The 23,446-nt window shown below is 51.4% G+C and overlaps 1 protein-coding gene across 6 annotated transcripts; it reads left to right on the top strand.

The window, feature by feature from the left end:
* Window positions 1-1,003: 1,003 nt before the first annotated feature.
* TM9SF4 (transmembrane 9 superfamily member 4) lies at window positions 1,004-23,176 on the top strand (the record flags this gene model as incomplete). 6 transcript variants are annotated; one of them, XR_013922929.1, is made up of 21 exons in its annotated part: window positions 1,004-1,093; window positions 5,322-5,435; window positions 6,978-7,077; window positions 7,480-7,648; window positions 7,729-7,858; window positions 8,842-8,965; window positions 9,769-9,887; window positions 10,022-10,133; window positions 10,605-10,675; window positions 11,108-11,240; window positions 11,785-11,866; window positions 11,957-12,032; window positions 12,374-12,457; window positions 12,659-12,834; window positions 13,138-13,201; window positions 13,612-13,731; window positions 14,244-14,333; window positions 14,672-15,014; window positions 15,200-15,588; window positions 21,997-22,095; window positions 22,443-22,542. XR_013922929.1 is itself a non-coding variant. In XM_080354939.1 (18 exons), 18 exons carry the CDS (start codon window positions 1,004-1,006, stop codon window positions 14,819-14,821), a joined length of 2,004 nt encoding a protein of 667 aa, XP_080211065.1. In that variant the 3' UTR covers window positions 14,822-16,614. The 6 variants fall into 6 exon arrangements, 1 of the variants encoding a protein (XP_080211065.1); XR_013922930.1 differs by having other exon boundaries at window positions 14,672-14,961; XR_013922926.1 differs by lacking the exon at window positions 22,443-22,542 and adding an exon at window positions 23,066-23,176 and having other exon boundaries at window positions 14,672-15,588.
* Between the last annotated feature and the right edge of the window lie 270 nt (window positions 23,177-23,446).

Genomic DNA, 23,446 nt, shown 5'->3' on the forward strand with positions numbered 1-23,446 from the left:
TCAGCTACAAAGGAAAACAAGTACTATTTTTGTAATCCTTGTTATGCAGAAATAGGTACTTTAGGTGCGATGGCCTCTGTGAAATGCTGTTATGCTCTGGGCGTGCTGTGCAGTGCCCGTGTCCCCCGGTTCCTGCGCGTGTCCCCGTCCCCGTGGGTTCGTGATGCAGCACGTTGGCTCATCCTCGACACAGGACCCTGGGGGGTGGATGCCAAGTGTCGCAGAAACACATTCCTCTCCTCACCCTCCTGGCTTTCCTCCCTCCGTATTTTTGGCGGTGTCCCCTCTGTAGAGTGTGAGGCTGTGCCGGGAGGGTATGGACGGACAGACAGACAGACAGATAGACCGACAGTGTGGGGCAGGGCAGCCCCAGCCCCTCTCCCCCGTGGTCTCCTGGCTGCTCTGCTCACAGGTGCTCTGCCACCTGCCCAGTGTTTCCTGCACATCACTCTGTGATGTTTATTTTTAGTGTTTATTTTTAGGTTATATTTTGGGAAATGGAAAAAGTAATTTTTTTTTTTAAAGGATTGCCCTGTACGTCTCACAGCAGGCGCCTTCTAGGCCTGTGAGTCTGTTTTCCTCACATAAAGAGCTTTTTCTGTGCTTTTATATCAGCTTCGAAGCATTTTTGTAAACAATAAAGTATGTATACACCTCCTTTCCTCCAGCCTTTCCTCACGTTCCCTTTCTCCCCGGGGGTCGTACCGGAAGGACTTGGCCGCTCGGGGCCTCCTGGACCTGCCGCCCTCACCAAACATGGCGCCCACGCACTCGCTCCTGCCCACGGCAGGAAGGCCGCTGCCCTCAGCAAAGATGGAGGCGCGAGCCGCCCCCTCCCCGGTTGGCTCCGCGGGGCCGGAGACACGCTGGGGACCAGAGCGGCGGCCCCGCCCCACCCGGCAGCAGGGCTGAGCTAATCGTGGCTCGGCCCGGCCTCGGCGCCGCCTGCACCGGCAGCACGGCGCTCCGCCGTCCGGCCCGGCCCGCTGGGGCCGCTGTCGCCATGGCGATAAGCCCCGCAGCCAACCGCGCGCCGCTTCCGCTGACGTCAGCCGCGACACGTGGATCCAAGATGGCGGCGTCGGCGGTGATGGTGAGTGCGGCGGCCCGGGGGCCGCCAGGGCCCGGCCCGGCCCCGCGGCGGCCCCGCGTCCTGCCCGGCTCCTCCTCGGCCCGGCCCGGGCGGGCGGGCGGCGCGGCCCGGGGTCGGCACTGGTGCGGGACGCCGTGAGGGGGCTCCGGGTCGGGCCTGCCCCGCCGGCCCCCCTCGCCCCCCTCGCCCCGGCCCCGCGGGCTGCGCCGACCCCGGCCGCCGGCCAGGGGAGGCTCCCGGCTTCCGCCTGGGGCCGTGACCCCGTCCCGCGTGTCCCCGGGTGTCGCCGCGGCCTGGGCGGTGTCGGCGGGCGGGGCGGGGCAGCGCTTGGGCCGCCGCTCGGTGACCGCGGGCCCGGCGGAGCGAACGGGCCGGCCCGGCCCCGCCAGCACCAGCGGCTGTTTGCCCGGTTCCCTGCGGTGCCGGGGAAGGAGGGACCCCGGCCTGGGGGTTCAGCGGGGGCACGGCCGCAGCCTGAGCAGGGGCTCCGGGCACTCCCGGTATGAGCAACACCGGCTGCTTTCCCTTCCCCGTTCCCGTTCCTTGTCCATTCCCTCACCGTGCCGTTCTCTCGAAGGGAAACGCTGGCCCGAAACAGATGCTGATGCCAAGTAAAGAGCCTGTTGCATTTCGTGTGGTTTTCACAGGTGTTTGGTAGCAGTTCAGGATGCGATGTCAGTTACCAGTTACTTACACTCATAGTCACCTCCCCACGTCTTGGTGTCTCTGTTATTATCAAGTGGTTCCCTGAGTCCTTGGAGAGCTGAAGATGTTTCTGGTGGGAGTTTGTGAGGGTAGATGAGCATCAGGGCCACCTCACAGAGGAGAAAATGAGCTGCTGAGACATTATATGCCTGAAGTCCTGTAGTAGAAAAGTGGGTTTTCCTCTTTGCTTTCACAGGAAGACACTTATTTGATGTGTTGTAAGAACGGCTGCGTGAATAAATAACGTGTGCTGATACAAAGGTTGCTGTTGGCCGGGGTGGGGGATGAGGTGAGTTGTGTGGCATAAAGATTGGCAGAGGCTGGAAGGGAGATTGGAGAGCAGAATTTTTAATTTATTTTGCTTTAGAGCATCTTCATACTCTGCTGGCTGTCTCCAGAGCAGGGAGGAGCTGCTTTGAGAGCTGAAAATGGTCCTGCTGGTGATTTCCCTGTAGCTTTCTCTGTTTGGAAAGGCAGAGGAGCTGCTGACAGCCAACCTGCTGGCAGGGGAGCTCCCTGGGGTCAGTGGGAATGCAGCACTTGTCTCCTTTGGAAAGGCAGCAGAGACTCCTCAGGGTGCAAGGCTGAGCTGGGCAGAGCTGCAATAAAGAGGAGTTTGTCCAGTTGTCAAGAGCATCTAACGAGGCAGCCCCCAAAAAGGGGGGGTGAGTGTCAGGCTGGCAGCTCAGAGGGGCTGAGGAGCAGGTGCTGTTAGCACCGTGCATGTCCTGTTAACATGCTGGAGAGCAGAATAAACGTTATATGGGAGAGAGAGCTTCAGTTTGCCCTGTTATGTGTGGATTTTTTTCCTCCCTTGAAATCCTGGGTTATGTCTTTCTTCCCTGTCACCGCACTAAATGTTTTGGTGGGTGGAACAGGACACCAGAGCTGTGTGAATCTGGCTGCACAAATGCCACTACAGGGGTTGTGCTTTCCCTGTGTTTCTTCGAAAGTTAAATGCTCTCAGTTACGGCTGTTTGATGTCCCTCTTGCCCTTCCCTGTGTCTCAATCACACAATATCCATTGTTAGTGCTTCCTACTTCCTTGTTCTCCCTTTGAGCAAATACTACATTGTGTTCTTAAGTTTGGATGTGGATGATGAAACTGTAAGACCTAAACCAGCCTAGATACGGTACCAGCAGAATGCTTGAAATTACTGCTGCTCAAAGGCTTCTCCGTGTTGTCAGTCTGTAGAAAACCCTTGCCAGGAACCTGGGCAGGGATGTGCCGTGACATTTGAAATTTGTTTGTTTGGTTTTTTGAGAGAAAGAGTTGTGCTTTCCTTCAGCAGGCTTTTTGCACGATAGATCACTTGGGCATGTGTGGTGCTTCTCACCAGGCGCTGGGATGTGGGGACAGGGGCAGGAGGGGCTGCAGTTACTGCTCTCATTGAGGTCATGTTCTCCTAAGAAAGGGTCTCTTGCAAGTGTGTGTCTGCAAATAGTAAAATAATAAGGCTTAGTCAATCTGAGTTACTTTGTCTACATGCAACTCGTTTTTTCTCGATCTGGAGCTGTGCATGTTTGTTGTGTGACTTGTTGCTTCGTTGGATGATTTCCTGGCACCTCAGATTCAAGATTGTCATCTGAGAGATTTTTTTCTTTTTGTGCATATGTTTTGAAATGTAAGTAATTGGTAAAGGCGAGGAAGGTGATGTCTCCTGCCTGCTGAGTCTGCCTCGCCAGGGCTCCATCCTGCGAGCTCTGACCTTGCACGGGAGATAATGGAGCTTGCAGGTGTCTCCCAAATGACGTGGTTGCCTGGCCAGATGTTGTGCACGTGTCTGTGGTGTCCCTGCGAAGCTGCTGCTTTGTTTGGAGAAGACGAGGCACATTTGTCAATGTGGAAGCAAAGATCCTGACAGGAGAGGCTGTTGGCTTCAGCCAGGTTAGGAACCTGTGTGGGGCATTTCTTCCAAATTTCCCTTCCAGAGCTCCCCACCTGTTGCATAGCAGTGGTCCCACTTCTTGCTACCAAATGTTTTTTTCCCGGCAAGGTTTTCCACAGTCCCCCTCCTGTCTGTTCCATTGCCGGGTGCTGCCTGAGTCATCATCATCTGTATGCAAAGAGCCCAATTTCTGCCAAAGTTGTCATCAAAAATTTCATCTTCGACACGCTTGCGTGTCTCCTGAACACCTTCCAAAGTTCTGTCCTAATCCTCTCACCTTGCAAGCTCTTTGGTGCGAGGATTTCACTGGTGGTCTTTGGTTTTTATTAAGAAATATTGTGCTGTGTGTGTCTGGTACTTCAGTGACAAACGAAGCGAGGTAATTGCTGCAGGTCGCTGGGTGCTGTGAAGCGCGGTGCAGAAGAGTGTTTTCCTTCCAGTGCCCTTCCTGCCCAGCCAGAGAGTCACAGGTGCTCTTACGAGATCAGAGAAGGCAGAATTTAGTGAAGCACCGAAAACAAACCCCACATTGTTTCAACATAGATCAATATTGAAGTCCAGGCTGTTTTAAAAAGATTGCTTCCCAGCTGCTTTCCTGGTGAGGCTTTTTGCCTCTAAAGGCATTAAGTTGTACTTAGAATAGATCTGAAAATCTTCCTTGTAAGCAAAAAAGTTAGTTTAGTACTAACGCATTTTATGTAGATTCCTAGCATGTTAAATACATCTTAGGTTTAAAAAACCCTGATATTTGTGACTTTTTCCTTCTCCGTCCTGCTCAGTGCCAGTAGTTCTGGGTGCTCTATTGACCCTTGCTGGTGTTTGGGCCAAACGTCCCTTGGCAGCCCCAGAACAAGCCAGAGTGAGGAAGAGGAAGGGGCTGTGGGGGCAAGAAACCCAGGGAGGGACACACACCCAGCAGGGAGCTGGGGAGACTGGGCTGAAGCTGGTAAGATCGTACCAGAGGTGATGTTCTCCTCCGGCCAGGATACTGCTGTCTAATGCTCTTTAAAGCTCGTTTCTCATTTCACAGCCTTCCTGCTCATGCTGGAGCCGGGCTGAGTTCCCCAGGTGGCTGTTTGGCCAGGTTACTGGGCAGTGCTGTGGCCTGGATGGGTGAAGAAAGAAGAGCGAGATAGGAGGGTTGGTGACATGACCATCCCTGTGGGTGAGCTGAGGGTTAGTTTGGTGTCCCTCACCCTACACCAGCTGCAGGTAGCGGTGTGTGAGCAATGCCCGTGAGCAGCCGCAGGGTCACCCCTACACGCAGAGCTGACAGAAATCCAGCATCGGTCACGTCCCTCTGCTCTGGTGACCTGCAGAGTTGGCTGATGCAGGTGGTGGATGGGTGGGAGGAGAAAGTTCAGATGACAGCCTGCCAGCTGAAATGTGTTACCGATGAAGTGCATTTTTCTCGTGGCTGAACAAAGCCAAGGTTTTCCTGACGGCAGAGACGCACAGAGTAGAAAGTGACTTGGTGAGAGTCACAAAACACAGTTAAGAAGAGCTTTTCTGAATGTAATATTTCCAATGTAGCCTTTCCAATGTCTGGGATGAACACTTGCCATGTAGTTGCCCATCTCTAATATTGTTCCCAAGTTTCTGTTGCATTTTAATATTTTCTCTCCTTTTTGCAGGAAAGGCTGAGGTATGTGCTGGTCTTGCTGTTGTTGCTGCACAGTACAGACTCGTTCTACGTACCTGGTGTGGCTCCAATCAACTTCCACCACAATGATCCTGTAGAAATAAAGGTAGGATGAACTTAGATGGATCTGTTAGTCCATTTGGTTTGGGTTTTTTTGTGTTTTACTTTGTTCCTTCTTTATATCATAAGGAGCCAAGTGGGACTAGAAAGTAAAATTTGGAGTTCCTGTTACTAAAATGTTAGGGTCAGATATTTTCTCTTTTTCACAATGTTGGGGTAGGTTATTGGGGATGAGCAGCCCTGTCTTCATCTTACCCTGCGCTTCCCAATGTGATTCTCTCTCTTGCTTCTGTTATCTTCTTCCAAATTCCTTCAGCCATCACGCAAAAGGCCTCAAGATGTTGTTCTGTCTGGGAAAAGTGCCTCTTCCTCACTGCAGCTTTGAAGTTGAATCAGAGATAAGCGCTTATGGTGCGTGGACCTTTAGGTGCTGGTTGAACGGTAGAACAAAGAAGTGGTTTGGATCAGACCTTTTCCGTTTTTCCTTCTGCTCAGTTTGCCGTGTTATGTCTTCAAGTGAAATCCATGATAAGCCCTTCCCACGTGTAGCGCTTGTTCTTGAGCATTGTGGGTCCTGCAGCCCTCAGAGCTGTTACTGTGTGGTAGCGAATGATGGAACAGTCTCACCCGTGCAGGAGGAGGCCAGGCTTTGTTTCCAGACATCAGCAATTTATAGCCCATTTCATTTATTTTTCTGAAGCTGTGGCCTCTGTCTCAGCAAAATCCAGCCCCCGTGGGGCTGCCGAGCCTTGCTGCTCCCACAAAGCACAAACCGAACACTCTCTGGCCATGGGCTGCCAGACGTAGGTTATTTTTAAGCAAATGAGACTCGCCTGTGGCTCCAGCCAGCTTCCCAGCACAGGCTATCGGAGTGGCTGTTCCCAAAGGGATTTCAGGAGCCAAATGCTTCCTCCAGTGGTAAGGCAAGTCAGCTGTTTGCCAGTGCTCTTCCAATAAATGAGCTTGGCTGCCTTACAGAACGCTCCTGTTTTCAGAGTCGCTGTGGCTCTGGCTGTGGTGATATGTCTCCACGCTTCCCTTGTGCCATGTGATTTGTGGGAACTCTCCAGAAATGTTTGGGGTTTGTCACTGCCCATTGTCCTCCCAATCTGATGGCTCTCTGGCTCACAGAGATAAAAATTGCTCAACTCTTCGTATCGCTGGAGGCCAGACCTCCAGGTCCAGTGGGGCATGAACTGTTTATTTGAGGAAACAACTGCACTCTTGTATGAAACGTGACTCCTGAATCTCTTTTGGGCTCTTTGCTATTTCTTAGAGCTTCACTGAGTCATAAATTTGTGAAACCAATCTGCCACACTTCTTTCTTCAAGCGTTTCTTTGTGAATGAATTACTACTAAATCATAGTGTAGAGAACGTACAACTGGGAATTGTGCAAAAGGAAAGAAAGCTGGAGCTCTCCCAGGAACATCTGTCGCCTTTTTTCATGGCCTCTGAAAGTGAACTTTGTGGAAACAAAAGCGACTTTAAGGGAAGTGTCTTGAAGTAAGCGTCAGCTTCTGGCTGATGCTGAGAGGGAGGAAACTACTGAGTTCTTTCCTGGGGATAATCCTTCTGTTCTTTCTCCAGGCTGTGAAGCTCACCAGCTCACGGACGCAGCTGCCGTACGAGTACTACTCACTGCCCTTCTGCCAGCCCACCAAGATCACGTACAAGGCTGAGAATCTTGGTACGTATCTGCCGAGCTGTGTGTTCCCCGGCACCGAGCGGCTGCCACTGAGCTGCACGAGGGTGTGTTTACGGGAGTAGAAGCAAATGCAGATATCATCTCTAATAAAGTGTGAGCAGAGAACCTGCTTCCTCTCATTTGTTCTGTGCTGGCTGTTTGCCAACTGGGATGTCCAGACATTGGAAGGGGGAAATGGCGTTCCTGAAGGAGGGCACGGAACCCACTTCAGAAACAGTGCTTGATGCCTCCAGTAAAATAGCGGGGCTGTCCCTCAGTCCCATCCTTGGTGACAAAGGAGACTTTGCTGTTGCTGTTCCTGCCGTACAGAGCCCTGCCCGCTGGCAGCGGGGTCAGTGCCGAGGCTGGAAGTCTCTTACCTCGCCCTTATCTTGTGTTTTCCAGGTGAGGTTCTTCGGGGGGACAGAATTGTAAATACGCCTTTCCAGGTTTCCATGAACATGGAGAAGAAATGTGAAGTTCTGTGCAACCTTCCCAACAAGCCGGTCACGCTGACAGTGGAGCAGAGCAAGCTGATCGCTGAGCGCATCCGGGAAGATTACTACGTCCATCTGTGAGTCATCTTGAGCGCGGGTTTGTGTCAGTGGGGATTTTGCGCTGTGGACAAATTTGATCTGAAATCTGTGTTTTCAGCATTGCTGATAACCTCCCTGTGGCAACACGCCTGGAGTTTTATTCCAATCGTGAGGAAGAGGAGAAGAAGAAGGAGAAAGATGTGCAGTTCGAGCATGGCTACAGGCTTGGGTTTATGGACGGTAACAAGGTAGAGAATCCAGATGGTATCTGAGGGGTGTCTGTCAGAGGCTGTTAGAGCTCTACCAGAGAGTGTCAGAAATGGGAGTACAACCAAAAAGCTTTTATAAGGAATGGAAGAAGGAGAGAGATCTCTTGTTGGAGGAGGGGTTGTGTTCTGCCTGGTGGGTGCGGTAGCCAGGACCCAGCTTGGACTTGCTGTTGGACAAACTCCTGCAGTGGTTTCCCCTCAGCAGAACAAAAGCAATGTACCCCAAAGGCTGGTGAATCTTGGAGGGTCTTGGAGCATCTTGTCCTAAAAAAGAGGAAAAAAAAGTCAGGTGTTTATTGGAGAAAAAGCTGCTGAAGTTTGCAAATGGAAACTTAGCATGTGCGTTCCTGCAGATGTTTTCCACAATTGTTTGCCCTAAGGTTGGCTGTTTGACTTAATAGACGTGTCTGTCTGTCATACTGAAGCGTTCAGCTGCAGACAGCTCTGATTGCTTGAGCCCAAGTCCTTAGGGGTGAAGGAACCTGCTGGGGCTGCTGGACTTTGTTCACGTAATGGGGAATGTAGGAGCCTTTTCAAAGCGCAAGCTTAGAGCAGAGCCTGGGTCATGTCTGTCTGTCTGGCTGGCAGAAGCAGCAGGCAGGAAACTCGAGCTTGTAGCTACTCAAGTCTTTCCAACCTAAATTTGGTGATTCTGCTGCCATGGAATGCATGGTTGAGATGTGAGATATCATTATATTTTCCAGGCCAGAAATAGACTGGAGCATTGTCCCCGATGCTTGGAGTGGTTGAGGTGTTGCCTTTTCAACATCTCTGTTCTCTTCTCTTGTTCTCTTAGCCCTGGGAGGTGCCTCCCTGATCTCACTCTGTAGCACAGTCCATCTGGGGACAGTTGGAGCCTTTAGTTTTCTGCACTAAAGCTGCTTTCTGCAGTTGTTGTTTCTACACTTTGCCTGTTCCTCCCTTGTGGCACTAACTGTTTATTTAATGTCAATCTGTTTTAGTTCTACCTGCACAACCACCTCTCCTTCATCCTTTACTACCACAGAGAGGATGTGGAAGAGAGCCAGGAGCCAACCTACAGAGTTGTGCGCTTTGAAGTGATTCCCCAAAGTATTAAACTAGAAGGTGAGAGACTCTTTGGGAGGGAGCAAGGGAGAAGAGTCTCTTGTGGGGCTGAGAGTTGAACACCACTGATGTATCAGTATGCCAGTTGTTCCTTCTGTTACTGTCTCAGAGCACAGAAATGGGGGATTTTTAATTATAAGAACAATAACCCCCTTTGTTATTAAGAAAGTATAAAAAATAGAGAGATGTCCTTGAATTGCAATCCATGGAAAATTATTTCATCTAAAAAGATTGGGGCTTGGGGATTGGGTTTTCTTGCATGGTCATCTAGCATGCAGCATGCATGGCGTCTCGCTCTTCTTGTGGCCCAGATCTGCCTCACTGGGACACCACGTGCTAGTCCAGAGACCCACAGAGTGTTTGGAACTGTTCTGGGGGGACTGAATGTCAAAAGTAATGGGTAGAGGAAAACCACTCCTACCTCAGTGAGCACAACATGGAACCTGTGTCTGGAGGGGAAGCTGCTCCCGGTGTGTATCATCCCTTGCAAGTCTCGTGGGGCAGCAGCACACTCTGTTGGAGAGCACTTGTTTCTCAGCATATCATGTGGAATAGAGGATTTGTTGATGAGCTTGATCCTTGGCTTCAGAGCCTCTGGCTTTTGCCCTTCTAGTGAAGGAAAGGCCTATGTAGAACTTTCCTTAGAGTTTGTTAATGATGCTTCGCTTCAGATCGGAAGAACAGCTTTGGAGTCATCGCGGCACAGCGCCCAAATGGCACCTGGGGCCAGGATGATGCACGGAAGCAGCGTTTCCTCCAGGGAAGGGCTGAGGGGCTGATCTAGCCTGTGTTTTCCCTTTCAGACTTGAAGGCTGACGAGAAGAGTATGTGCACCCTGCCCGAAGCCACAGGCTCTGCTCCTCAGGAAATAGATCCTTCTAAAGAGAACCAGCTGCTCTTCACCTACTCTGTGCACTGGGAGGTGAGTGTGCACTGGGAAGCTGCTGGGAGTTCCCTCCCCAGCTGGCAGCTCCTGCTCTGCAATCAGGCTCAGAGGAGGGGGTGTGGAAGATACTGGGAATGTGCTGGTATGAGAAGGAACTCCTCTTCTTTCAGGAAAGTGACATTAAATGGGCTTCTCGCTGGGACACCTACTTGACCATGAGTGATGTGCAGATCCATTGGTTTTCAATCATTAACTCGGTCGTGGTCGTCTTCTTCCTTTCAGGTGAGTTTGTGTGGGGTGAGGACGGCTTCACCATTAATCTGCAGGGAACTGTCAGCTTCAGCTGCAGGCGGCTCGGGGAGAGGATTCAGAAGGGACAGGAAATGAACATTAGCACAGAAAACCTTCCCATTCAGGCAGGATTCCATGAGATCAGACTGTTACCTAGTGCTGCTCTCTGACTGGGGTAGTTGGAAGAGTAAACGGTGGTTAACACACATCTCACGTGTCTGTATTTAAGGAAAAAACCCACAGGAAAGCCAAGGTGTGGCATTCCTGCGGGAATCATGCCTTTCCTGCTCCCTGAGATTTTGTCTCTGTCTTTGCTGAAGATTTGGGGAGGTGGCTCATAACTCGAGGGCTCCTCTCCTGGCCAGGGCTGTGTGTCGGTGGGAGCCGTGTCACTGCATGGCGTGAGAGCAGTGTGACCCCACAGGAGCCTGTGAGCTGAGCTCAGCTTGTGCTTGTTTTCAGGTATTCTCAGCATGATCATCATCCGGACTCTCCGGAAGGACATTGCCAACTACAACAAGGAAGATGACATTGTAGGTGTTTGGTTTTGGGGCCAGGAGTGGAGGGTGAGGGGACGCGCAGATGAGGAGGGATCTTGGCTGAAGACTTGGGTGTATCATCTTTTTTCTTGCCCCTGTTTTGCCTTGTGCCCTGAACGTGGGAGAGACAGTTCCGTCACGTGCTGTCACAATACCTTTGGCTCTCTGTATGGTGGCAGAACGCTGGCTCAGATGTCTTCAGAGCTCAGTAATGACTGCAGACAGTTCCATAAACATGTACCCTGACACTGGCAGTTCAGATCTGAACTGCTTTAAGCCCAAGAGGAATGAAGTTTAATTAGAGTGACATAATTCTGTAGAAGAACTGGATACAAGGATATTAATGTCTTAGGCTGCCTGTGGTGGGACCTTCATTTCCATTGTCAGACTGTATTTAAATACCTGCTTTTCCTGTTGTTACCACAGGAAGATACTATGGAGGAATCTGGTTGGAAACTTGTGCATGGAGATGTCTTCAGGCCTCCGCAGTATCCTATGATCCTCAGCTCTCTCCTGGGTTCTGGAATTCAGCTCTTCTGTATGATCCTGATCGTCATCTGTAAGTGGCATATGTTGCAGAGGGTGTCTGTAACAAGAAGGGGAACGATGCTCAAGGGTGTTGCTAGCTCCTGTTTACTTCAACCCATGCTCACCTTGGCCTGAATGAGGTGGGATTCAGTCCGATTCCTGTTGCAGGGTTTATCGAGGTGATAGGCCTGTGCACAGCATTTCTGAATTCCTAGACAGCATTTCCCAGCTGAAGGCACCTTTGGTGTTTGTGTTTACTGTTACCGGGATATGAGCCCCATGGGACAGTGGATGGAGAGACTTGTGCACGTGCATGCCTTGCCTTCTGAGCTGCAGCTGCTCCAGGCTCTGGGGAAAACTGGGGCTAAAGCTCGGTCTGTAGCTGAGATCAAAGCTGCGCCATCCTCTCTCTGGCCAGTGCTGGAGGCTGTGGATGCTCTGAAGGATGCGAGGTCTGTGCAGAAGGCAGGTTCCAGACGGCTGTGCTCTGCCCATGGGACGAGCCCTGCTACCCAGCTGCTGCCCAGCACGTGTCCCTCAGAGCTGCTGTTCTCTGTCCTTTTTTCCCTCCGCAGTTGTCGCTATGCTGGGGATGCTGTCGCCTTCCAGCCGGGGTGCGCTGATGACCACCGCCTGCTTCCTCTTCATGTTCATGGGGTAGGTGCTGCCCCGCAGCAGCGCTGTCCTGCCCGCCCCCTCCTCAACAGCACAAGCTGATTGCCTTTGTCTTGGCTTCTTTCTCTCCAGGGTTTTTGGTGGATTCTTTGCTGGCCGCTTGTACCGGACTCTGAAAGGACATCGGTGGAAGAAGGGAGCCTTTTGTGTGAGTCCTGCTCTGTGTGTCCAGGTTTGCGGGTGGCAAGATGTGTGGATATGCTCCACGCCTATTCGTGGGTGGCTGGACACAGCCTGGCTGTATGGCAGAGATCTGGTGGGGATCGAATCCTTACAGCTTTATGTGAAAGGGCAAATGCCAGCGCATGTTGTACAGTAAAGTAAGAGAATTGTCCACGATCTGCCCCGCAGCCCGTCCACTGTGCAGCAGTGCTGTAACAAAAGCAATGGTTCCTCCATGTGGGCTTTACCCCAGCCATGGACTCGTTAAGGAGAAGCATCTGGCTGATGAGTCGCGTGTTTCCTTGTAACCTGTGCTTGCTCTTGCAGACAGCTACCCTGTATCCTGGTGTCGTCTTTGGGATCTGCTTTGTCCTGAACTGTTTCATCTGGGGGAAACACTCCTCCGGAGCGGTAGGTACCACCATCCTGGAGCCTGCTGGATGGGCAGGGGGTGACGGGGCTGTTGAGGACGTACTTAGTGTCACCGTAACTCTAGATATGTGGGTGCCAGTGCAGGGGCTGACTGCGGAGCTGGTCTGGCCATTGACCTCAGTGTCCAGGGCAGGTGACCGTGTCAGCAGCCTCAGTTTGCAACCCTTGGTGTGATTCCAGGTGCCTTTTCCTACCATGGTGGCCTTGCTCTGCATGTGGTTTGGGATCTCCCTGCCCTTGGTCTACCTGGGTTACTACTTTGGATTTCGCAAGCAGCCGTATGACAATCCCGTGCGGACAAATCAGATCCCCCGGCAGATTCCGGAGCAGAGGTGGTACATGAACAAATTTGTTGGGTGAGTGTTGGGTGTCCAGGAACTACAGTGACTTAACCCTGGTCTCTGGACAGTGACAGACAGCAGGTGTCTTTCCTTGAGTAGTGCCATACCAGAGACAATCTCCATAATTTTGCTGGTGCTTATAGACGTGGTATGTGCTCAACAGTGGGGAGCAGCCATGCCATTTACTGTGTGAAGTTTATTCTAGTAACCTGGAGCTATAGAACTTTCGTTAGGGATGCTCTGTGTGGTTACAGGGGACTTCTAATGGCCAGACAAGTTATATTGTGCTGCTTATGCTATTTCTTTCTTGCTCTATAGGATTCTCATGGCTGGTATTCTGCCTTTTGGAGCGATGTTCATTGAACTGTTCTTCATTTTCAGTGTAAGCATTTAATCCACTTCACTTCTGACTAGGATTCCTCATATGCCAAAGCTTTGGAAAGGGAGGGGCCTTTGTGGGAGCAGCCTCGTGCCCCTGTCCCTGCAGAGGGGCTGGTAGGGTCCCCTGTCCCTGCAGAGGGGTTGGCAGGGTCCCTCGGGCCCTGGGGTGTTTCCAGAGGGTGCTGGGCTGGGGTCTCCTCAGCCTGTCCCTTGCTGCACACACCTGGAGATGTCTGAGGGACACTCCTCAGTCTTGGGAAGGATGGTGGGAAAGAGAAAAGCTTTACTGTAATGTTCTGTTGAGGAGAGGGGCCCTCATTTTTCTTTGGGATGGCTGCTAGGAGTTAGTCTTCCATTTGCTGATGGATCACAGTAGCATGGTAACAAATTTATGCCGTGTCTTTGTTTCAGGCAATCTGGGAGAACCAGTTCTATTACCTTTTCGGTTTTCTCTTCCTGGTGTTTATAATCCTGGTGGTATCGTGCTCCCAAATCAGCATTGTCATGGTGTACTTCCAGCTCTGCGCTGAGGTGAGATTTCCACGTGTGTCAGTTCAGTAGCTGAGGGTGCACACTTGCTTCTGGAACAGCACAGCTGACATTGCTGCTGCTCGGCAGAAATCCAGCGTGGCCCAGCTGATTGCTCCTGACCACCCCTTGACTTCATGCAGAATTGCAGCTACTTGATTATTTGCTGGGCTGGGAACTGTGATTTCATATCAGAAAGTCTGTTAGAGCATTTTGAGCTGATACTTCTTCCCAAAGAAACTATTTCATTCCATCCATGCATAAAATGAAATGCTGAGCCGTGTTCTTCCGTAGTGGTTGCTCTGATAAGGACCTGGCTTTGCCTCACTGTCACCTTTTCACCCTCCTTGTTTGGAAACACCTCTGTGACAAAAGAGCTGCCCAGCCCCAAACTGTGGTTTTCCTTAGAAGGAAAATGGGTGGTGTTCACCCTGCCCCAGCCAGTTCACAGCTCCCGGAGACAGCGAGGCAGGAAAAGGAAGCCCTGGGATAATGCTGAGACTTTTTCTTATCAGGATTACCGCTGGTGGTGGAGAACCTTCCTGGTGTCTGGAGGATCTGCCTTCTACGTGCTCATCTATGCCATCTTCTACTTTGTGAACAAGGTATCATCATTCCTTCTGTATGGAAGTGTCAGCTTTCCAGAGCAGACAGGAAGGGAAATGGGAAGGGAAATGGTGGGACCCACCTGCTCCCGTCTGTCCCCATGTCACCCAGGCAGCTCAACACCAGGGAGGGTGTGGGTGCCCAAGGCCCTGCGGGTGTTACTGCTGCTGAGCGGTGTTCCCTGACCCCCTTCAAGGGGATCTCTCTTCAGCTGGGCAAAAATGACTTGGGTGGAGGTTTTCTTCCCTTTGCCAAGGTTTGGGGAGCCAACTCTTGTTACTTCTGTACCTGATTTGGTTTTTTTTTTTGTTTTTCTTGTTTTTTTTTCCTGTTTCAGCTGGATATTGTTGAGTTCATTCCCTCCTTACTATACTTCGGCTACACCGCCCTTATGGTCTTGTCCTTCTGGCTCCTCACTGGCACCATTGGCTTCTATGCAGCCTACATGTTCGTCCGGAAAATCTATGCCGCAGTGAAAATAGACTGAGGATGCACAGAGCCAGCAGAAATAGACACCTCTGAATGCGTGTCCTCCCAGGAGCAACGGGGACGGCTTCTCCAGCTCTTTTGAGGAAACAAAATCATGGGAGAACGACAAGAGAAATAAATAACTCCTTGTTTTGGAATGTAACTTTGGCACAGTGTACATGGATTCTGGGCTACTTCTGGGGGGAAAAGGGGTCTGTAGATACCTTACATTTTAACTTTATTATCCTGTTCCATATTTGAGGGAGTTTTTTAGCAGAGAAATGTCCCTCTGTATAAGTAAACCCCCTTTTTGCTAATTCATCCTTTTTTTTTTCGTGTTGATGACGAATGGATTTGAGAGCACAGTGGAAATGCTTGTGAAAATGTTTTCTTCCAGCCCCAAGGGTGCTCTGGGATTCAGGGAGACTCTTCAGACAAATATCAGACTGGGTTTACTTTCCTGCCTTCATGTCTGCACAGAAGAGGGAGCTTGACTGTGGCAAAAGGAACCTGAGCGCTCGCCCAGCGGGATCTCTGCCCGCAGGAGTCCTGGCTTTGGCTTGTTTACACATTGCTGGAGGTGCCATTCGGAGCCTGCGACATGCAATTCACCCTGAGAGAGCTTGAGAACCGCAGCCCTCAGCCTCGCGTCTCCCTCCCTCCGGCCTCGGACAGCGCGGGCTGCAGGCGGGTGGGATTTCCCCTTTCGGAAGGTGCAGCAGGATGTCACGTTCTGGTGGAAGCGGCGTGATTGTGCTGGAATATACGACTGGAAGGATGCGCGAGGTAACTCAGAGCGTTTGTTCTGCCGGTAGCTCTGCTCCCGCCGGGATGGCGCAGAGCCCTGTGTAGGGAAGGCTGCGGTGCCGCGGCCTCGGTGCTGAGCGACCTGCTGGTGTCGGGGCTGAGCCCCTCGAGGGGCGTGGGGGGGCTGGGCAGAGCTGGCGGCCCCAGGGTTCTCCGACTGCTTGTGCTGCTCTGCTCCTCTCAGATGTCTCTACCTCCAGGAAACAGGAGCGTGCACCCCAGAGCTGTGTTTTGTTCTCTGCAGAACGGTCCAAGCCCTCAGGGAAGCCAATGTGGGCTCCTCCGCAGTGGGCTCCGCTTTTTCTGTGGCTTGCTGCCTGAATCAGCCCATGGGAAGCTCTTTTTTTAAAGAGGTTAAAGTTTTTTATTATTTGAGTTGTTTCAATGATGTTTACCAGTGAGAAGGCTCCACAGCAAAGGCTCCTTCCATCCCCAGACCAGCTGCATTCAGTCAGGGCTGCAGGGGAGAGGTGGGTTTTTTGTGAGATCTGTAAAATCTTTCATTTTTTTGCGAGCAGCAAGGTCTCCAAATGAGCAGCTGCCACAGGTCCCAACCCAGAGCCCTCCCTGGCACCAGCACTGACGTGGGCTTTGGGCCTTTAACCCCAGTTGCCATGAGAGTTTCCACCAGGTCCACATGAGGACCCGTCTCTTCCCATGGCCGTGTTCCCCGCGGGGTCCTGCCCTCTCCATGTCCCCCACAGGGTCCTGCTCTCCAGCCAGGCCCAGCAGCTCCTGCAACCACCCCAATGCCAAATCTCACCAGGCAGGAGTTGGGGCTGGACAGAGGGAGCAGGGGGTGCATGGGTTCCTGCCTCGGTTCTGCTTTGAGATCCCGCTCGGAGATTTTGGTTGTGTTTTTGTTTTGTTTTCAGTTTTTCTTGCCCCACCCCAGTGGAGAGGCTCAGCTAGCATTGATTTCTCTCCCTTCCCCAAAGGGTTTTCTCTGTATTCTTTGTAATTTTTAATTAATGTATGTATTCTTTGTGTCCTATTGTAAATAAATCTGCCATTGTCCTGTTGTCCTGCTCTCCTGAGTTCTCCTGAGCCACCCCTTGCGATTTCATTTTCCTGACACTCAGCCTGTGTAACACCTGCATGGTCTTTGGCGCGTGGTGTCGGTCAGAAGCAGGGCTGGGAATGCACTGCGGTTTTCTTTCTGGTATTTTTCTCCTGGTAAACTCGACTGAGCAGCAAGTTTGTCCCAATGTGGCACGTCCTGAATACTCCAGTATATTGTAATTAAAATGCCATCGGTCAGACATTTCTCACTGATTTCATGGATTTATCTCTCGCTGTGCTGCTCTCGTGTGCTGTATGGGAAGGTGGCTTCAGCAGCTCGGCTCTTGTGTGTGCAATATTTTGTTTGCCTTGGGTAGTGCTGATGGTTGGAGCAGCAGGATGGGCTGGGGGCGTTGGATGAATCTGTGGGGGTACAAGGTGAGCGCAGCGGGGAAGGAGCCGCTGTTCCCCCCTTGGCGGGTCTGTGCTGGTGCTGCAGGAGCCGAACTGTCCTCACTGGCTCCAGCTCAAGCTCTCCCAGGACTGGGGGTTCTGCTGGGCTGTGCGTGGCAGGTGAGCAGCAAATGGGGTTTCTAATGTGCTGTGCATGGCAGGAGAGCAGCAAATGGGATTTCTGATGGGCTGTGCGTGGCAGGAGAGCAGCAACTGGCCGTTACAGTGCTAACCAGGGACAGGGGGAATTGGCTTTTCTCATGGTGCTGTGCTCGGCAGAGCGGTGGGTGCGCAGCCGCGGCTGGGGACGGGGATTTGGGCTGTGCCAGTGCTGGAGCTGCTGAAGGGCTGTGACCCTGAGCTGGGGCTGAGACCAGAGCAGGAAAACACTTCAATCAAAACTTGAGAATCACCAGAATTGGCCTTTCTCCCATTAAAAAAGGCAAAGGGAGCCTTCATCTCCGCCAACAGGAAAATCTGGGCTGAACTTGTTCCTCAGTTGGGCTAGCAAAGCTGCACTGCCATAGCCGTGTCCCTCTGTAGCCGTGTCCCCCGTAGCTCTCTGCCCTGGGGAAGGTGCTGCTGAGGAATTGCCACCTTGTACCAGCGGCTGCATGAAGAGCAACAAGGATCATAAGTAGAGAAGTACCCGAGCACTGCCGACAGCTGTCAGCTGGTGACCCGTGTGCTGCACAGCAATTCCCCAAAGCGCAGGATGTTCTTCACCCTTTTTCATCTGCTAAACGCTGCCAGGGTCAGCGAGTGGTTGCAGCTCCAGCTCTCGGTTTGGTTCTGGCTCTGCTGGGCATGCAGCCGGGGCAGCGGAACTGCGGGGGTGTCTGAAGGGCTGGACCCGCCTGCAAAGCTTCCACACGGGCGGGTGATTGTAGTGAAACCAAGTGACCAGAATGTTATGCCTGACAAACATTCCATATAGTTGGTATCGGCTGTTGCTACGTCCCCAGCAAGGTGCCATGTTCTTTATTTGGGTCTAATTCTTTGCTTGAAAGAAACTTAAAGGTTTGTGTGGATTCATGTAGGAAAATGAGGTCTTTGACTTGCCTTATGCTTCAAACCTAAATAAAAAGCCCATTCCCCTCCATGAAGACACCCAGGGCAGATAATTCAAAGTTTTTAATAACAACTTCATTATAAAAAATGCTTTCAATCTGCATTTCATTTCGCAAGGCAACAAAAGAGCTAATTTTAGCGATGAAATGGACATTTCCTAATGGCACTTAGTATTTTTACCATTTAAAAACCTTGTTTACAGCCCCCAAAATACTCCTTTAAAAGAGGTTATTCACTGTGTGTAAAAGTGCTAGAAAGTGTCTTTTTAGAAAACCAGTTGAGCTTTAACAATGGGAAGTTTCTGGCTGCAGCAGCTGCAGCTGCGGGGAGGGTGGTTGGATGGGAACGGCAGCCCCAGCGGGACCCCTGTGTCCCCTCAGCTCCCGGGGCTGTGGGACCCCAAAGCCTTTACCTGGCAGCAGGACGTGGCAGCTTCAGAGCCAGCGCTGTGGTGGCGGCAGAGCCGGTGTTGGGGCAGAGCTGATGCCAGGAGCAGGTTCCCATAACCAGAAGCTTCTGCAGCACCTTTCAGTGCGAGCCCCTGAGCCGCACAGAACAGGCTGTGGGGCTGGAACATGAGCGGTTCCCATGGACGCTGCTCCTGTCCCTTGTCACCTCAGCACTTTCTGCATCAGAGCTGTTGTGCACTTGCATAGCAGTGGCAAAGGACCCGGTGTGTGAGATGGATGGGGAGAAGGTGGCTGATCAAATGAGGGATGGTTGCTTTTTAACAAGACGCGTTTGTGTTGAGGATTGTTCCCCTAAGTGAAAATGGAGAGCTGAGCTATTCAATAGTGATTTTTTAAAAAGTATTCCGAATTTCCTGTTCTTTCTCTTTTGCAATGCCTGTAACGTTCCGTCTTGCTGTGATCTCCCAGCACTGAGGAGCTGCCTCGTCACGTACATTGTTTGTATGTCTGGTGTTCGGGCACTGGTGGAAAAGGCGACTGCAGACCCTGCTCCAGCTGTGAGCACATGGCGAGGAAGGTGCTGCAGACTCTGCGAGCGCAGCTGTGCATGTAACAAATCAAACGTACTTTTGGTGGAAAAGCCAAGCTAACCCTGTGGTGTAGATTAACGAGCAACAGAACGTGATCTGTTTTCTGGGTATCGTTTTCTGGTCGCTGGTTCAGTTTCTACTGGACCCATCTCTGTGCCCACCCAATGCACCTTGTGGCAAGGGCTCTGTGAGCACATGGGGACAGCTGCAGTGCAGGGCAGGCAGGAGCTGCTGAGGAGGTGCTTTGGGAGGAGAAAACTCCTTTCTGGGAGCTCCAGAATGGCTGAAATGTGTGGCAGGATTCATCCAGGATCCTGTTCCTCAGTGGGATGAAGTGAGAAGGTCACAGGCTGGGGGAGCCTGATGCGGTGGAGACAGCAGAACTTGAGCGGGGTTTGCTGACACCAGGGACATGGTGGTGGGGACAGGAGAGGAGCAGGACGTAGCGGCCCTGTAAGGAAGCTGTGTCTGGACCGGTGTATTTCTCGGCAGCTTGGCATCACTACGACGTTATGGGGAACCAGGCACAGCCAGGGCAAGAGAGGTCAGCGACAGGAGTGACAACTGTCCGGTTGCCCGAGTCCCAGCCCAGCAGCCCAAGCTGAACCAAACTGCCCTTCCGAGCGGGCGTTGGGCAGGGTTGGAGTCACAGCTTCAGGCGGCGATGCCCATCGCCGAGAATCAGGAAAAACACAAGAACAAGTTATGGATAAGAAGCAAATTTTGGATAGCAGACGGAAACCTGTAAAGTTTTAATGAAGTGGTTCTGTTTGAGCTGTTCATCCACTTCACTCTCGGTGGCAGAATATCCCCAGGCAATTAACTGAAAATAGGCACCTGAGGGAGGATCCAGTGATCCCGAGGAAACAGGATTAGAGAGGACCAGTGAGACAACAAGGTGATGGGGAGAGCATCTTTGAAGATCTCTTGGTGGAAATTTTAATTGCAGGCAGTAGCAAATGCCTCTGTGGGCTTATTCTGTTCAGATAGCAAAGGTGATGCAAGGGTAGAGAAAGGAAATGGGGCTTTTCCAGTGAACTGCAGGAAATCTTACAAGCAGCTGCTGTTCGCCTGTCAGCAAGGAAGGAATTAAAGAACAAAGAGCTGGGCTCCCAACAAAAGTACTGAAATCATCAGTGTACTGGAGGGAACAAAGGGATTCTCATTGAAGCGACACCGTTTTTCAACACCGAGGCTGAAGAGCAGGCGCTATTGTGAGGCTGCTGAACGGGTCTGTCAAAACACCGAGCGTGGATATTCTGTCAAGGGAAATTCGGTGGAAGCAAATGCATGTTAACGTGTTGTCCCTTCATACATGTGCATTTTGAGCGAGTCGTAATCCCATGGGGAAAAAGATCTTCAGAATTTTGCACAGCTACAGAGATGGGAGCCGGGGAGGCTGGACGGGTGAGTGAAGCCTCTGCTGCCAGGAGCTGCCTTGGCCTGCGAGTTTCTAACGAGTGAGCTGCAATCATTCTGCTTTCCACTGGGGTATTGTGTCCTTGTCCTTTGGAGAATCTATGGTCTAATTTATAGTCACTAGCATGTTCACATCCTGTCCTTCACAGTCTGCACATTTCCTGCGGGACTTGAACTCCCTGAGTCAGCCATACTTTAAAATGTTTCTTTACTTAATTCTCCTGACCAATTCTTTGCTGTGGCTGCTCATCTCGGGCTTTTTGTGCCTCCCAAGATGTTTTAATGTGTATTCGTCCCGGCTGACTCCTGTACCCTCACTGCCCGTCCCATAGCCTCCTGTTCCCCGCGTTAATAATGGCATTGGGGGAGAAAGCAACACATTGGCTTATACACCCCTAAACCTTGACTTAAACCAAAAACCAGACCAAACCCTTTCTGGAATGACACTGAGTTCTTATAACCCATAACCAGCCCAGCGGTTCCGTTCCCTTCCATCTGTGCCCAGCAGAGCAGCTCTCTGGGTGCGCTGCCCCGTCACCTCCTCGCAGGGCGGCATGTTCAGCACCACAATGCAGCTGCATCGGGAGCTCGGCTGAGCCGCCTGCTGCCTGTGTCCCCATGTCCCCAGCCGCACCTGGAGCTTGGCTGAGCCGCCTGCTGCCCATGTCCACAACCACCCAGTACGTGGCTCCTCATGAACTCCGTCTCCCAACTGGTGCAGCTCAGATGCCCACAGTTTTTTCTTATGAACGGGTGGACAGGTTCGCTAACTGGCCTCAAGAAATAATTTATTTTGTGAATTGTAACCTTACTTTACTATTTCAAATGGAAGCAGCCTTATTAGACTGGCTGACAAAATACTTGCACATAATGAGCTTTGTTGTGAAACAGGAACTTCAAATCCATTTTCCAGAGCAAATACCTCGTGTCAGCTCCAGCTGCCTCTGAACGTGCTCCCTTTGCCGGGTTAGACTTCCATTGGCAAATGTTATTACGATTCTGCTTGCTAGAATGGCTGTGGAAAGCAAATCACACGTGCAAATAATAGCAAAATGAATTCCATTTATTCTTTGACAGACTACTGGCAGGAAAAAGATGCCTGGCTCTAAGTTTAGCTACTGCTGCTAAAGGAATTCCAGTGCTGACACCTGGTTGAGTACAATGCAGGCAAAGAGCAAGAGAGCTGAACGCTCTGCAGCAGCAGAGGGTGGACGATGGCATTGCATAAGTCTGATAATCCTCACGTGCTGTAAGTGATCAGTTCTGAGCATTGATTTCTCAAAAAAAAAATCCTCTGAAGATAGGGATAAGGCTTGCATATCATCAATAACAGTGTAAAACTCTTTAATTTGCAAAGAGCAAAGCAATAGAAAGGCCTGAGGTATTCGATGGCGGCAAAGAGGAGCTGAGTTGAAACGCCCCCTTTACCTTTTCTGGGTTAGAGAACAAGAAGGCACTCGTGAGCTTCGCAAGGCAACTCTGACGGAGAAGAGAAAGTACTGCATTTAACTCGGGGATCATTGCCACAGGATATTGCTGAGGTAAATAAATCTTATATTACATTTTGATACAAAAGTATTACTTGCAGCATTGCTGGCTAACCTAAAACAACTGATCTATGGTCTGGAGAATCAGTGGATCGCTAAACAGTCATTCTGGGAAGAATTACTAAGCTAAATTAAAAATAAAATTCTTGAGGAAAATGGAGGGGGGACAAGCTTGTGAATGACCGAGGCACGGCGGGTGTCCCGCTGTGGGGTCAGTGGCTCAGTGGAAGGCAATATGCACTGGGTATACTGGGTGTACTGGGAAGGTGAGGGGGGACAGCAGCTGGCTTCACTGACGGAGCTGCGAGAACAGAGTAGAGGTAGATTTTTGCATTTTCTAGATTTATAGACAACAATATCGACAGATTTCCTGGTTTATGTTGGCCTACGATGGTTCTTCCACGCTGAGGTACGAAGATCTGCATCTGTTTTCATAAACACGCACCAACGTACAGTGAGATGGACCTCCGTACGTTGCCATCTACAGTACAAGTGCCCAGGAAAACAAGAGCAGGAGGTGACACAGATGCTACGTGACACCAGCAGCCGCTGTCACTGAGCGTGTGACCCCTCTGTCCTCAGTGCAGACAGTCCGTGGAAGAATTTAAGAAGTGGGGCAGGGAGCCGGGGAAGCAGAACTTGAACTTTGGGAGGCAAAGCTCAAAAAGGAGAGAACAACAAAAAGGCCAGTGGAGCCACATCTGCAGTGACGGGGTGACGCAGGCCCAAACCCTCCGCGTTTGTGAGCACTATTAGTGTTGGGGCAAGCGCTTCAAATACACTGGCAGAATGTACGTGAAGCTGGGACCAATTTCTCCCCCCCGATTCCTGGATGTTATCACCCCAGGACAGAGGTAAAAATAATCTCGAGACTGCTTTGTGGATAAGGCAAAAGGTACTGACCTCACTGAACTGTTGTGGTAAAAACAACCTAGAAACTTGTGCTCTGTTCCTCATCCCACAGGAACCTCCAGCGCAGGAGCCTCAGCCCGAACTTGTCCATCCTGCTGTGACAGGATTCGTCGCTGCCGCCCCAGCTCCTGACCCAGCTTTGTCATGCGCTTTGGTTTTGAGAACAGACGCACGACCTGTTTGCCTGTGGGAGATACGTAGAGGGCTCTACCTGCACACCGCAAACCTGAGCAAAGCTGCCGGAGCTGCTCCATCCCCTCAACACGTGGGTAACCAGAGAGAACAGCAGGAAGCTGCTGCCTACGGTGGCAGAGGCTGAACTGGTCCGAAAAGCAAAAGTGTATTTCCCCATGGGGGAAGAACATGATATGTGAAGAGAAATCAGTGCAACCTGACTTCATTGTGTAAACAGTGTTCTAGCTACACCAGACAT

The sequence above is a fragment of the Nesoenas mayeri genome (assembly GCF_963082525.1).
Source record: "Nesoenas mayeri genome assembly, chromosome: 16".
Taxonomy (NCBI): Eukaryota; Metazoa; Chordata; class Aves; order Columbiformes; family Columbidae; genus Nesoenas; species Nesoenas mayeri.